Here is a 16,295-nt window from a genome sequence, read left to right as displayed (position 1 = left end):
CTGAAGTGTCTGCCTGCCACGAGGTTGGACTCCTGCCTCCACCACTCCAGGTACACATGCAGGTGCGCGGATATGGTGAATGCTGCCGCCTAAGCTCCCGATTCCTGATCCCAGGAGGCAGAGAAATGAAGCTGCAGCCTCCTCATTCGTAGCTTGGTGAAGGGAACTGCCAGGAGACAGGTCGCCATCACACCTAATAGGTGCAGGTACCAGCATGCCGTGATTACAGTCCTGCTGTGGAAGTGACCCACAGCAGCCTTGATAGTTGCCACCTTTTCCCTTGTGGGGAACACCATTTGCATCTGCGTGTCCCACAGAAGACCCAAGAATACCAGTGTTTGTGTCGGCTGTAGCTGCGACTTCTGGAAGTTGAGCGAGAAGCCCAGCTCGTAGAGCATGCTCATGAGAATGGCGGCTGAATACTCGACTTGGTACGGAGACCCTGCTCAGACTAACCAGTCGAGGTACGGGCATACATGATGACCCTCTGACCGGAGCAGAGCCGTGACCACATTCAAGAGCCTTGTCAAGACCCTGGGTGCTGAATTCAGGTAGAATCGTAGTACCTTGTATTGGAAATGCAGACCCATGACCCGAAACCTGAGGAAGGGTTGATGCAACTGCAGTATGGGGACATGTAAATATGCGTCCTTCAGATCCCGGGAGCACGTCCAGTCTCCCCCACACAGCATCTCTGCTATCAGAGCTGGAGTCACCATTTTGAATTTCTGTAGAGGCAGGTGCAGGTTGAAGAAGGAAAGATCTAGGAATTCTCGCAGGGCAGCTTGGTTCTTCTTCTGAATGTCAAAGATGCAGGAATAAAATCCCAGCACCTGCTGGGGGATTGGAACCTGCTCTACCACCTCACTCGCAATAAGGGAGCACATTTCTGCTATGAGTGATGGTGTCCCGATTTGTGGAACGGGGGAGGGAGGACAAGGAGGAGGAGATGGAAGAGGTAGCCAGAAGCCCTGCGAGATTACAGAAATAAACCAGGCATCCGAAAACCATGCCCTCCAAGCCTGAATGTGGAGAGCCAACCTGCCCCCGACTGGGGTGGTGTGGATCTGAAACGCCCCATCATTGCTTCTTTGGTTCTAAGGCTGGTGCCCAGGAGGGGGACTGAAAGAAATCCTTATGAGATGATTTTTCTTGTTTACGCCTGTGATGGCTGGGAGACCTGGCCCGGCTGTCTTGGAAGCCTCGTAACCTGCCGAAGGTCCAGCCTTTGTCCAGGCAAGACTGGCCCTGCCCACATTTTTTGGCTGCAGGCTTGGTAAGAATAGCCAGTGATTTGGCTGTCTGGGAGTTGCTTTTCTTTTTGTCCAGCCCCTCGTCATCTGTGGTGGAGTGGAACAAGTTACCTCCCTCAAAAGGGAGATCTAAGATTCTCTCAAGGACGTCAGAATTGAACCTGGTTGCTCTCAGCCAGGCAATCCTTCTCATGTCTGTGGCTACACAGGCGGCTCTACTTGCCGTATCAATGTGGGCAACGGTATCCTCCATGATGTCTTGTGCCACCAACTTGGCCTCTGCCAGGACGGCCTTGAAGGATGCCTGCTTGGGGGAAGGAAGGTCCGGGAGGAAGTCAGCAATTTCCCTCCACAGACTTAGGTTTGCCGCAGCCAATATGGCGTCAGCATTGGCCTGTCTGAGATAGAAAACCGTGTTGAAATACACTTTCTTTTCGTAGGCCTCTAGGACCTTCTCCTCCTTGCATTGGAGCGCAGAAATAGACGTGCTTGCCGATGACGACTGCGGTTTGGCCTACACAGACACTGCCGTGATGACGGATGAAAGCGGCTGAGGGTGACTCGATAAGACCAGAGAGTCGCCCTCCACTTGCCTAAATTTCACATCCAGTCTTTTGCTTGTTAGCTATGTGGAATGAGGTTTCAACCACCCCATCTTAGCCAGGGACCCCACATCTTTTTGCAGTGGAATCCCGGATCTGGACTCTGCCCTGATGGTGATGACCTCAGCCAAGACTCAGTCTCTGGTTGTTCCTTTTGTGGCTGTGTGATGCCGAAGTACTCCACCAGGTCGGCAATTCTGTCATGGAATGCCTTTGCCGACAAAGGTGTGTCCTGCTCCTCGTTGTCTGTGTCCTGCAGATCCCCTGTATCTATAGGGGTCTCTGGGTCAACACGAGTAGAATCATTTGTCGGCGGCTAAGTGGGTGCCGCAGGTGGAGGCGGGGCTGCGGTTACCGGTGTCATGGGTTGCGACAGTGGCGTGGGTTGCACCGGCCCGGGATCCTGAGGAAGCATGGGGTATCATGTCCTGTATAATGCCCTTAAAGATGTTTCCAATCTGCAGGATCCACATGAGCGCTAAGAATGTATCAAAGAAACGCTCCTCACAGGCTGGCTGGGAGCGCTCCTGGAACGGAGCCTGCTGTGGGGGTATGAACTGCTGCCTGCCAGCGTCATGTGAGAATGACGCTTCCGTGTAACATGCTTTTCCCGTGATGGTAGGGTAAGTTGTGCACCAGGTAACCTGAGGCATAGATATCCATTCTGACCTTGCAGTGGTTTCCTACTTTGTAGATTAGACAGATGTGTGGGCTTCTGGCCTGGTAGCCGAGATTTCCCACCTTTGGGGTTCGTCAGAATGGCGGGTCTCTGGTCTGGCCACCATCTTGTCCCTGTGGGCTCCCATTTTGTCTGCGCCTTCTGCATGTGGATCCGTGAATGACATGGGCCTGGATTCAGACTGTTTGCTGGTAGGCTTAGGCTCTGTCCCTCCCTGCACCTCAGGCGTACGCCTGTTAGGCTGCTGACCCTCGGCCATGATTCCAGTAGTGCTGTCTATGCTGCGTTTAGGCACCCCCTCAGGCGTAGACCTGGTAATAGGGCAGAGCCCCTCGGAATGAGTTCCAGTATGTGAGCCCCTTGGCTCCTTTACGGCGGGACTAGGAGGATCCTTGGACCCCTCGGCCGATAGGCCGGTAGCAGCTGCAGTCTCAGTACCCTTCTTGCCGCAGATAGGGCCCGACTGGCCCCTCCCATTGGTAGGCTTCCCGACGAAGAAGACGCCCTTACGGGGTGCTTTGCTAAAAAATAGCACAGATAAATCTTTCGACACTGAGGTCCAATGGAAGCCGGATCAACCCTGTGCATCCAAGGATGTTGACGCTACGGCGTCTCGACACCAACATCTACCATATCGTCGCCGAAAGACAAACCCTTGACGTCGACGTTGTTGAGAAAACCTTCACACGCAACCCCAGTCCGAATTTTTCAATACCATGGCAAGTATCTTCAATGATAATGATGCCGATGATCAGGAGGATGTTGACCCCATTTACTTAGGTACAGGAGGGGTCGATTATTTTGAAGACCAACATCAGCTTTCCAGTTAGCTCAAGGCCTCCATGACGCCAGCGGTCTGGACACCCCTTCAGACCTCGAATTTCCGCATTCGCAGCCCTGTGTTCATAATATGTCTAAATTCAGGGCTTTAGTAGAAAGGGTTATTGATACCCTAGGATTTCATTCATCAGTGGTGCCAATACAAGGTTATGACCTTACCAATATTTTAGATGGTCTCACCACACAGAGCGCAATATGCCTTTAAACCCTGTCATTGCTGATCCTTTAAAAATGATGTGGCAGCATCAATGTTCTATTCCTCCCATCAGCTCCACCATTTCCAGGAATTATAGGCCGGCTAGAGGAGACCCTTCATTCCTCTCTTCTCACCCTTCCCTGGAGGTGCTTGTTATGCGGGCTGCCACTGTCTAATCTAGACCCGCATCTTCCACTCTGCCTCCCGACAGGGAAGCAAAAAAAGTTGATGTCTTAGAAAAGGAACAAGTTACTTACCTGTAACTGTTGTTCTCCAGCATGGGTCTAGCATGGATTCACATGCTCATGAATATTCCCCTGTCATCAGGCTGGGAATCCTGGGTAAAGAAAAAATCAGTTTCGTTTCTGAACTGTCTTTCTACTAATAACCAATCACTGGTCTCTGGGTCATACTGCCCCCAGCCAATCACTGGCCTCTACCTAAGCCCCTCCTCTGGCAGCCATCTTCAGATTTTTACTGCACGTTCAAGTGTTGGGAGTCCTCGTGCTATAGCTCTTGAGCTTTTACTGCGTTTTATCAAAGAGTTTACTCTTATATTTTCGGTCAATCGGGCCTCAGGCTCCACTGATTCTACTTCCGATTAAAGGGGACCCGTTTCGGAATTTGTCTACGCCCCTCAATGGTGAATTTTTAGCGAGTTTTTTCTTCTTGGAGGATTCCGGAAGATCTTTGTGGCCTACCCCGCATGGTCATGGCCCAGGACAAAGGAAACACGACGCCTGTGGGATTCAAGCTGTTCAGGAGCTGCCCTGGATGTGGACTACAGAACATCTTCAAGGAAGATGAGCAGTCCCGGTGCCTCTACTGCCTTGACGATGACAAATCGCACGTGGAGAAGGACTGTGCGCTCTGTAAGAACATGTCCGACTGGACAATGAGGGACCGTCGTACTCGACTCTCCAACTGGCTGGAGGGGAAGAGCCCAGCAGCAGGTGATAAGAAGTCCAAGCGGTCTTCTAAGACCTTTGAGGGCGCTCCAGGGACCCAACAAAAGGCAAAGTACCGCGAGTCCGTGGGCACCGGGAGCACCGATGGTTCGGGCTCTTGGGCTGCCAGCAGGGCGCGATGTCACCAACGCCATCATCCACAAGCCAACGCTCTGGCTCGGTGAAGAGGAAGTCGGAGAACCCGGGTAAACTTCGGGAGAAGCCCCGGTCGATCCCGACGGAGTCAGCCAAGGGGGAGCGGGTCAGCGACCCTCCCCCTAAGGTGAAGGCCTCAGGCACGTCTAAGGTCGTGAAGGCCTTGATTCACCCGGCAAAGGAGAGTCATGGCGGCCCTGGCTAAGCTGGTGGAGCCTACCCCAGTGGAGATGATTTCCGGGCCTAGAGTTTCCCTGCCACCCCGCAGGGAATCATCTTTTCAGCCTATCGAGAAGACCCCTTTGAAACCCTGGGAGGAGAAAGGGGGGGCACGGTAACCATAACGGACACAGATACTACCTCCGAAGATGAGCTGGCTGCGTCGCAAAGATCCTGGACAAGAGATTCGAGGAAGTCCGGTCCTACGGGAGGGATCCTGACGAGGCGGACGTAGAGAGCAACGGTGGAGCCGACGAGGAGACGCGGGCCGTGGCAGAGACGGAGGAACCCACTCCCCAGCCGTCTCTCCCGTCGCAACCGATGCCTATGCCACAGGACAACTCAGGAACAATCTTGATGGCTATCCAGACCCTGTGTACGGAGATAAGGATATGGTTGCCCTTACCCCCAGTGGACGATCCAGCTGAGCCTGGATCGTCGGGTGGCCCACCGAACAAGCGGAGGTGAATACATCCTCCCCCGCCTTTCCAGCCTTCACCTCCTTCCCCTCCAAGGGATGCGGTGGGGACGGACGATGATGGTGGTGATGACGGGACGGATCTCCCGTCACCCCCTGCCCAGGCCTCCCCTCCTGACGAAATTGGCTCCTTTCATTCCATGATCGCCAGGGCATCAGAGCTTTTCCAGCTTTGTCCCGAAGAGCAGAAGAAGGAGAGTTTCCTCTACCAACGACGGGAGGCCAAGAGGAAGACCGTCCTCTCAGTGCCGTTACTGTACGACATCTGGGACGAAGGACTGTCGCTGCTCAGGAACCCGTCCATGGCTCCTGCGAAGAGGGACTGGCCTGAGAAGAAGCACCGGGTCCCAGATTCCGCCCGATGTGCCTTAGAGCTCAGCCGTCCCCTGATTCAGTGGTCTCCGCAGCGGCCAAGAAGAAATCGGCATGGACGACGGCATCAACTTCCACTTTCCCACCGGACGGCGAGGGGAAGAAGCTGGACGCCATGGGACGAGTCATATTGTCGCGGGGACGATCATCAAAGCGGCCAACGGCCTCGCGATCGTGGCACGCTACGACAGGGAGCTGTGGTTCAAGATCGCTCCCCACCTGGATTTCCTGTCAGACGACAAGAGGGTGGAGGCCCTTGAAATCCTATAGAAAGGCGAGGTGGCGTCGGACCACGCCATCACGGTGGCTATGGACATCACTGACACAGGGTTTCGACAGATGGGCAACAGCTTTTGCCTTCACTGACGCGGTTGGTTCAAGGCAACCGACTTCCGTCAGGACGTTCAGACCAGTGTACTGGACATGCCCTTCGACAGGAACAACCTGTTCGGCAAGGCAGTGGACGAGTCAATGCAGGCCATCAAGGCGGACACCGAGACGGCACGGGCCTTGGGTTCTCTCCATCCACGACGGCCATCCTTTCGGACCCCCGGAAGCATGTCTCAAGGTGCCTCCAAAGGATTTGGGGGCAGTTCCTCGCCTTCTCGCCAAGCCGCCCGCTCATCGGCGCAGGAGGCCTACAGAGGCCACAGCAAGGCCGGAGGACATCGGCGTTGCCATCAAGGAGGCCAAGGCGGCAAGGCCTCGGCGAAGCAAGATCAAACCGGCTGTGACGTCTGGCCCCCACCCATGCACCCCGGTGGGAGGCCGGCTGGCAAAATTCGTCAACACGTGGGAGATCATCTCCACGGACCACTGGGCGCTAGACGTACTTGCCCACTGGCACACTCTGGAATTAGTGTCCTCGTCTACCACCCGTGGCCAGGAAGGAAAACGATGTGCCACAGCTACTTCTAGAGATACGACTAATACCAAAAAAGAGCGCGATAGAACTCATCCCGAAGAGGCTCTGGGGCTCCAGAGTATACTCGCAGTACTTCCTCATCCGAAAGAAGACCGGCGGCTGGCGACCCATCCTGGACCTTCGTCATCTAAACAAATACATCAAGTCCCAGAAATTCCGGATGGCCACCCTTCAGCACGTGCTGGGACAGCTGGGGGAGGGCGACTTCCTATCATCGCTAGACTTGGAGGATGCCTACTTCCACATCCCCCATACACAAAGGACATCGAAAGTTCCTACGATTCGTGGTCCAAGGGCGACACTACCAGTTCAAGGCCACAACCTTTGGTTTGAAGTCCGCGCTAAGGGTCATCACCAAGTGCCTGGCGCCAGTGGCGGCGCAGCTGCGCCTGCAGGGGATCCACGTATGCCACTACCTGGACGATTGGCTCATCCAGGCAAAGTCAAGGGAACTTGCCATCGATCACACAGCGAAGACCGTCCGACTGCTCACGGATCTGGGATTCTCAATCAACTTTGCGAAATCCCACTTGGTACCGTCGCAAGACGCCCTGTTCCTGGAAGCCACACTCAACACAATAGCGCGATTGACTTCACTGTCGGAGGAAAGGACGAAGGCCATCCTGGACAAGGTACAACAGCTGTTGACCATGGAGAAGGCCAGGGTGAGGCCCATCAAGTCCCTAATCGGCATGATGTCATTGTGCGCCTATGCAGGTTGCAGATGCGGCCACTGCAGGAGTTCGACGCCCGTTGGATGCAGGCAGCGGGCAGCTTCGAAGACAAACTCTATCCAAGGAAGCGCAGGATCTGTGGCACTGGGCCGTTGCCCACGGGATGTTCCTGGTACCCTTCCATCTGGCAGGAATGAAGAACACCATTGCCAACTCAATCAGTAGGGAGCTGCGTTCTTGCCACGAGTGGGAGCTTCGGCAGGATCAAGTGGATTGTCTGTTCCGACGATGGGGCAATCCCCAGATCTATCTATCCGCAACAGCGACGAACAGCAAGTGCCAGAGGTTCGCCAGCAGTTTCCCTGGCCGGGGAGTATGGGCGACGCATTCTCATTCCTCTTGGACGGTCTGTTCCTGTATGCATTTCCGCTGCTGCCGTTGCTCCTGCGACTCATCAGTCAACTAAGGCGGTCCCGGTGCAGGATGATCCTGGTCGCACAGAAGATCAACCCTCTACGGATTACGGCCCCTCAAGTGCTGCCGTACTTGCTGTCGCTGGCCAAGGCGGGGCTGGCGCACATCTCCATTTAGATCCATCTGGCAGCGATCTCTCGCTACACCAGAACTCTGGGGCGATCATCTCTGTGGTCTCATCGCCCGGTGAAGGAGTTCATGAAAGGACTGTTCAGATCATTCCCGCCGGTGAAGGCTCTGGACCCGCTGTGGGAGCTCAACGTGGTGCTGACCAGGCTTATGGGGCCGCCATTCGAGCCTCTGCATTCAGCACCGTTGAAGTTCCTGTCATGGAAGACAGCGTTTCTTAATAATAATAATAATAATAATAATAATAATTTGGCATTTATATAGCGCTACTAATCCTCAGGTATCTGAGCGCTGCTTATTATTACCCACGGTGTGTGGTGCTCATTTATCGACCTCGGAAGGATGAAAGGCTGAGTTTGGCCCCGCCGGGATTCAAACCTGTGTTTTAGGCTCTGCACGGATGTCAAAGTGAGCGGCTTAACAGCACTTGAGGCATCACCTCAGCACGACGATTGGGAGAGATCCAGGCCCTCTCCGGTAAACCTCCATATTTGACATTCCTCAAGATGAGGGTAGTGCTGAGGACGCACCCCTCCTTCATGCCCAAGGTGCCGTCAGACTTCCATCTCAACGAGCCCTTGGTGTTACCCGTTTTCTTCCCGTCGCCTTTGTCGCGGGCTGAGAGGAATTTGCACTTGCTGGATGTGGCTGAAGTTCTATGTGGACCGCACGAAGAGTCTTCGGAAGACATCACAGCTGTTTGTGAACTTTGGACCTGCGAACCAAGGGAAGCCCCTCTTGAAGGCTTCCATTTCCAGATGGCTCTCCGGCTGCATCATGCACTGTCACCGGTTGTCAACCGTCCGAGAGCCCATTCAACCAGAGCGATCACAGCTACCACAGCGTTCCTGTCTAGTGTGCCCCTGCTGGACATCTGCAGGGCTGCTACATGGAGGTCGACACACACCTTCACGAGATTCTACTGCGTCGACTGGGACTCCAGGCAGGAGTCCAGAGTCGGCCAGGCAGTGCTGCGCAACCTGTTCTCTTGAAGGTGAGCCTGGTGAGGAGGTAAGAGATGCTTAATGTTGAGTTGTTGTAATGCTTAATGTTGGGCCTTGCCACCTCCCGTGGTTGTGCATGTGTGTACTGCTATGTATTCTTGTATTCATGAGCCTATGAATCCATGCCAGACCCCATGCTTTAGAAGGAACAAGTTACTTACCTGTAACTGTTGTTCTCCAGCATGGGATGGATTCACATGCGAACCCTCCCTCCAACCCCTCTGCGGCTCTTCTCTTGGTCCTACTGCCACTTTACGTGCTACCAAATCTGAAGATGGCTGCCAGAGGAGTGGCTTAGGTAGAGGGGAGTCATTGGCTGGGGGCAGTATGAGCCAGAGACCAGTGATTGGTTATTAGTAGAAAGACGGTTCAGAAACTAAACTGAAACTGATTTTTTCTTTACTGAGGATTCCCAGCCTGACAACGGGGAATATTCATGAGCATGTGAATCCATGCCAGACCCCATGCTGGAGAAGAAAGCATTCACTTTGGGCAGTATGGCCCTTAAGTCTACAAATGTGGCAAGCAGTTTTGCCAAGTACTCCTTAGGTCTATGGACAGCAGTTGAGAATACTGTGCAGTACGTCCCTGAAGGAGAGATGCACGAGGACTTCATACAGCTAGCGGAAAGTGTGAAAGAGGTGGCCAGGCTGTTTCTGCGAACAGGCCTGGACATCGCCGACTGTGTGGGTTCATCTATGGCGTCAACAGCAACGCTAAGAAGGCAGGAATATTTAAAAACATCTGGTTTCTCACCTACTGTCAATGTTAAACTTCTGGACATGCCCTTCGAAAGGTGATCTTCTTTTCAGCCAGAAAGCCGACGAATCCTTAGAAAAATGTAAGGAATCCAAAATCGCTGCTAAGTCTTTAGGCATAGCTGCGCAGCCAGCCAAACCTGCCTTCAGCTTCACCTCTATTTGTCACAAGGAGGGGTAGCCGCCTAGCAAAGTTGAGACATACTATAACTTCTGTATGAAGTTAGTTATATTGAACTTGGTGGTATGTACAATTCACCAATGATTCATCCTAGTGATGTAATCTAGAGCCCCCTGGGGGGGGTGGACAAGACAATGTACATTTTATTGTATGAGTGTGCTCTATGTTATTAAGAGAAACCACTTTATTGAGGTGCAGTTTTTATTATTATTGCACTCCTCTTTCTTTATCAAAACAGCAAAAACCAAAATAAAATGGAAAAGCAAAAGGTACAGGCAGTAATAGAGCCTAAGTCTCAGACCTGTTCTGTAAGCAAAGGAATAAAGTAACAAAAAAGCAAAATAACTAGATTATGATAATAAAAAACTTAAGACCAAGTCTCTGCATAACATCATCACTTAAGTGGTAAAATTCTTTACCAAAAGCAGCAGAAGTACATTTGCACCAATTACAAAAAGATAAACAACAATTTTTTCACCATTCGGGGAATTCTGCAACAAGAGCAAAGCAGGACAGACTGGTGAATGTTAGTAATTGGTGTACATTTGCATATAGGTAAGGAGCAATTTTCCTTGCAATGTCAATTATGAGTCCTATATAGTTGTACACTGATTTTTCGATCTATGAGTGACCAATCCTCAGTCGGTCTACGTCAGGAAACAAAAAAATTCCCAGAGCTTCACCTCTATGGCATGGGGCTTGCTTTCTTGGTCTTCTACCACACATACTCATTAATGTGCTCTGGCGATGACCTGGAGAACAGCTCCCTCCCCTGTGCCAACCGGTCCTTGAAGGACCGAGGAGTACGCGCGTTGCACGCCAAGCAGCCTTCGCATTCGTGGTCTTCTACCAGGAACTGGAGGCAGAGGGCCTGTGGGTCCGACGTAGGAAACAAACCGCCACATGATGTGCACCTACTGAAGCCTATCGCGGACATGTGCCAGGGACAGACTGGGGCACTGATGGACAGTGTATCCCTGTAAGTATTTTAATTATCGGATACAGATTTAATAGAATGATTAGAATCTAGACAAAACTATGGGAAAGATAGGGCTTTACCACGAGCGCTGGTGAAACCGGTCCGCTCCCGTCGATGCGGAAAAGAGGAGCACATGCTCCCAAGGTCACACCCCATACATGTATGAATTTAAAGGGAAAGTGTTATTTTTCTGGTGAAAATGTTTCACTCCCGCCCCTAGCGAGGGACGCCCTTGCAGGATGGAGGAAAGGGGACAGGACATAGAAGTGTGCCAGTCTGAAACCCATCTACGTTGTAATGAACAGTCAGAAAAGTACCAGGCATTGTTCGAGTTTGGGACATGCACCCAAATATATGTGTGGAACATTGTGAAGGAGAGTCTGGAGAATGGCACCTGAAAGGAAAAGTAACTTGTTGTGAAGTCCTGGCAGGAGAGCAAACCAGGCAAGTCTGAATGTAAAGCAAATTTTGTGAATTTCTGGCCACAGAACAAGCTAGGCAAAGTGAATGCGAGTCTGGAGACACGTATTTGAGGAGTGTGAAACCTAGGGGAAGGGAACCATACGCCATGAATGTAAAAGTTGTAAAATAACTGTGAAAAACTGAATTGTAAAAGAACTGTGGAGTGCTGAGTAAGGTAAGGGGTGAGGAAGAATTCTTGAGTGTGTGATTCTAGAGGATGGGGATCATACCCCCTTCATTGCAAAGTTGTCATTTGCCAAGGAAAAGAAATGTGGTAGAGAACTGAAGAGAAGCTGAAAGGAAAACCTCCCCCCATCGTTCTGAAAGCTGTGAAACCTTGGGGAAACTTTAACCATTTTATATTTGTGCACCTTTTTGGAAATTTATGTTGGAACATTAAAGAAGACTACAGATGGGCAGTGGAAAGAATTTTTCCCCATGCACATTTTTCTTAGGTTTAGCTTGTAAGGTGCAAGATAGGATTTTAGACACAAGACTGAGAACTCTTTATATTTTTGGACATTCTGACAAGGACATCCTTTAGTTTCGTTGAGACAGGAAACCCCCTCATAGTGTTAGGGTGAGCTAGGTCTTCCTCCTACTCTTATTTTACTTTAATAAAGGTGTATAACGACCACCACAATGTCTATGTATTCGAGTCTTACTCCTGTCTCCAGACTCTCCTGCTTAATATGTTCACTTGGGTGACATCTTCATCACATCCTAGATATTGTTCAAAATAATCAGTGTTTTTTCTGTGAAAAAACAGACAATTTGTATGATAAACTATAGTAAAAACCTTCAATTGCATTTATATTGGAAGTTTGTAAAACCTATGCCCACAAGTGCTTAGTTGTTTCTGTTGAGAAAATGCTTTCAGATATTAGTGGTCTCAGAAATTCGCACAGTAGATTTTTCATTTACCTCCCCTTGCTGGCTGATAATAGGCACTGCATACGCCAATTTAACATCGTAGAAAAGGCACTCCAAGAAGACATTTGCTACACCAATTAGGTTGTGGTTCTCTTGAGCTTCGTAGAATGGATCTCCTTTCTTAGCAATCAGTCTCTTATTCTGAAATTTGAAAAAATAGATACCAGCAATGGTTATTAACACATTTGTAACAATAGGTGTGCCCACTAAAAAGGAGGAGGCACAGAAGCTTATGAAACCAAGATAAAACTCAATCTCACAAGTTATAAACATCCAACAATAATTCACAATTATATTAAATGAAGTGTGTATGTGGGGCAGGGGAAGAGATACATAGCGACAGAGAAAAACAGTAAGAGTCAGATTTAGTAAAAGAACGAGAAGAGAGCTAAAGTTAAAGACATGGGTAGAGAGAGAGAAGGAAGAACAAACCACTTAACTTCGGTAATGATGTTCTTTGATTGATGTTCCTCGCAAAGATTCCTCATCGAAATATATTCCTGCAGCTTCAACTGGACCAGCTGCACAGAAAACTTTTCACCAGCAGGGGGGGCCATGTGACATCAGTGTCTGGATCCCTTGAGGCGACACCTCCTCGACACCAGACGTATATACAGGTCATACAGCGCACTGTGACCTCAGTTTCTTTCTCTTTTCCCTGTGCTCAACCACTTTAGGGAATCAACAAGGAACTGGAGGAGCACTCCCATCAGAGCGGTAGGTTGGAACCACGATGAGGAATCTGTGAGGGGAACATCCATCAGAAAGCACAGAACCAAAGGTAAGTGTTGAGATGGATTTCTAGAATCTGGCCTGGTGGACAGATTGTAGGAGGCCATCCAATTCTAGTGAACAGGGGAACACTGAGGGGTTAGCCAAAACCCGATCAAGTTAACAGTGGAGAGCCGTCAAGGAGATTCTCAGGAGAGTTTGAGTGGGGTCAGGGTTCCGCAATGAGCCCACACAGTGAAGCATATGATAATTCAATTTAGACAGCTAAATACAAAAGTACTATATTTATTCTAGGTCCAAAACATACACTAAAAAAATGAAACAAAGAAGGTCATAATATTGTACAACAATAAATTATAAACATATATACAGTCACCAAAGGTTCTTATGAATGCATTCAATAACTTAATCAACAAAAGAAGTTAAGTGATGCAGTCAAATGGAACCAAGTCACAGGAAATAGGCCCCAACTTTAGAAGTCCAATACCTATGAAGAGTGGGGCCTTGTGACCAAAAGGCACAATGCTTCTCCCTCGAAATTGTCTTAAGTAGGTAAGGTTCTTGTGTTGGTGAATATCCAAAGGAAATAAGCAACAAAATGTTCTGGTAAGTAAAAATGTGTTTCTATCTTTCAGGTACCACTGTTTTAGATGTGACAATCAAAAAGCAGTTGAATGGAATGCCTCCGGTTTATTGTAAGGAGTACAGGGGCGGAGGGCGCAAATGGGATGTGTTTACTTACCCCCTTCACTCTGATTTTTCCAGAGGACTGAAAGGGGCAACAGTCGGTCGGTGGAGGTAGTTTTTCCGCTGTTGGTTCTACTGAGAGGTGCCCAGGAGCTGCGGGTCCAAGGATTCTTCTGGTTGTTTCCAGGAGTAGAGTGAAACCCTTGGTGATGAAGAAATGCAGAAAGCAAAGATGCAGACCTCTTTAGGAAACTTCACCAGATTGAGGAAGGAGGATTCCAGCGACGGCCACCGCACACACAGTGAATGGCAGGCATCTTTTCGGTCATGATTGAAGAAGACCTTCCAGAGCACGAATCTTGTAGCTTGGAGGCTGAAATTTAGCTGGAAGGCGACTTAAACCACAAGCTTAGGACCACCAAAGTTCTGGCGACAAACGCAGAATAGCGACGGTTCTAGCGAAGTAGCCCACTGGAGAGCTGGTCAGTCCACTGGGTGGTCCAGGGACACTTCTGAAGCCTCAGGACAGCTGGATTATAGAGAACGTGTTGAGACAGGTTGGTCCCACCAATCCAGGGGTTGAAACACTTCTCAGGGCACTGGCAGATCAGGTAGTCCAACAGGGCCTCACCTGGCCAAATGCAGGAAGGGATGCTGGTCCTCTACAGAGTCATCCACAGATCTTCAGTTGACTGCTCTTCTACAGGGGATACTGCTGGAAGCATGTCCAAGCCCACCAATGGTAAGGATCTACATCATTCAAACAGCCAGAAGTGGTTACATCAGGGACCACTGTGGGTTTCATTCATGCCCCCCCTCAGACTTTCAGGCACTGTGGATGTGGAGTGGGACCAGACAGTCCCACCCTCTTCCTGGGCTCGACAAACACGCACACATGCACAAATGCACACATGCACAAACAAAGGCATAATTACCATGCGAAAACAGCATCTTTTCTGGGCAAGTGCATGGCTTTATATGGGATTTCCTGACCTGGTAAGACAGGAAGAAGGCCAAATAATATGGCTAAAGAACAAGCAAAACTCACGTGGCATAACCATTTTGGGGCCCAAGCCACGTTCAGTAGCCATGGCCGGGAAATGTGAATGTGCACACTAGAAATAACACAAAAATGGTTTTGTATGGATTGCCATACAAAACAAGCGTGTGGAAAACGTTAAATAATGTATGCAACCGAAAATAATTTAAATCAAATAAATATTTATCCAATAATATGAAAAACAGATTCCACATAATAACAAACAGACATATAATTCATCACATTGGTAGAAACAAACAATAAAAACAAGCTAAACCGATAGAAGAAAAATGTTTTTGTTCCAAAGTGTCTGTAAAGTATATACATACATCACAAAGGGTTTTCCCCAAAGTGGTAAAGTGCATATAAAATTGCATCAGGTATAAGGTTTAATGTACTGAATCCTAAGTATAATCTAGGACCAGTTATTTGAACATAATAGCCAAAGAAGGTCAATCAAATTCAATTAAAAATTAATTCATTTTGACATGGAAGCCCAAAATCAATCAAATCAAATTCACAATCAGTCTACCAGAAGAGACAATTCATTTGTTTAATGAAATTGCCCCCAATATCGAGCTCATATAGGGGCGTCCCATGATCATTCCTAATCTATTTTCAACAAATACCATGTCCCCATTTTTTGACTTGTTTTCCTCAGGACTTGCTCTTTATCCTTCGGGTTGCTGCCTTGTGTTAATTTTTCAAAGGTAGTCCTTGTCAACTTATAATTAAAAATACATAAATGTACTAATGTCTTACAGGGATTCTGATTAATTGTCTATAGAAAATATTTTAACTAGCATACTTACTATGCCAACGCTATCCAGTAAATATCGAGCCTTAAAATTGAAGTGGAGACTACAAAACACAGTTGTAATGCAGGGCCTTAAACTGGTATTTATGGTATTTTGTAACCCTGTATCTACACAATAAATGCCTCTAAGAAGGGTAATGAGCCAAAGGCACTTACAGAAGTATGCTGCGCATTCACATCCGCCCATATGCAGCGACACAAGGTCTTTATGTATAGCCCCTGACAGTATCCCTCTGGTGTTTAATTCGAAGAGATACAGAGCAACAGGCTATCATAAACCGCAGTCTGCTGTGAAAAAACAGACAGACTGTAGAGTACTGGTATAATAATGGGAAGGACAAATCCCAGAATACATAATAGCTTAGTGTGTCCATCATAGAAGCCTCTCTGCTTACCTGCTTGCAATTTTCATTGTTGCCAAAGTCTGCATCTCCCTAAACCTTCCAGTCACTTAGCTCTCGTTTGTGCCATACAATTCCAGGCTGCACGGGTTATATGATCATGAAAAAGATTGCATAGGCAAGCCACGTATAATATAAATGGAGGACTGGCACGGTGTGTCCTACATCAGTTTCTGTCCAAAGCCTGACCTATTTTATTTTAAAATGTTTTTATTGGCATTTGTATATGAACAGTTATGCATATATCAATCGGTTCTTTTCCATCAGTACATTTTACGCGCATATATATAATAATTTCATATCATGCAACAACAACTTAACACAGTAATACACTTTCTACACTTAGTAGGCAAATAAG

The 16,295-nt window shown here is 48.9% G+C and overlaps 1 protein-coding gene across 5 annotated transcripts in view; it reads right to left on the bottom strand.

The window, feature by feature from the left end:
- The window catches only part of KIF13A (kinesin family member 13A), a 2,203,773-nt gene that overhangs the window by 986,353 nt on the left and 1,201,125 nt on the right, over positions 1-16,295 (bottom strand). For all 5 annotated transcript variants that reach the window (XM_069613597.1, XM_069613593.1, XM_069613596.1 and 2 more), the window contains one exon: positions 12,253-12,402. In XM_069613597.1, the coding sequence (XP_069469698.1) occupies positions 12,253-12,402 (150 nt within the window). The remainder of the gene's footprint in view (positions 1-12,252; positions 12,403-16,295) is intronic.

This window comes from Ambystoma mexicanum, chromosome 5p, assembly GCF_040938575.1.
Source record: "Ambystoma mexicanum isolate Mex_15411 chromosome 5p, UKY_AmexF1_1, whole genome shotgun sequence".
Lineage (NCBI taxonomy): Eukaryota > Metazoa > Chordata > Amphibia > Caudata > Ambystomatidae > Ambystoma > Ambystoma mexicanum.
Note: the sequence above shows the minus strand (reverse complement) of the source record. Positions and strands in the feature narration are given on the sequence as shown.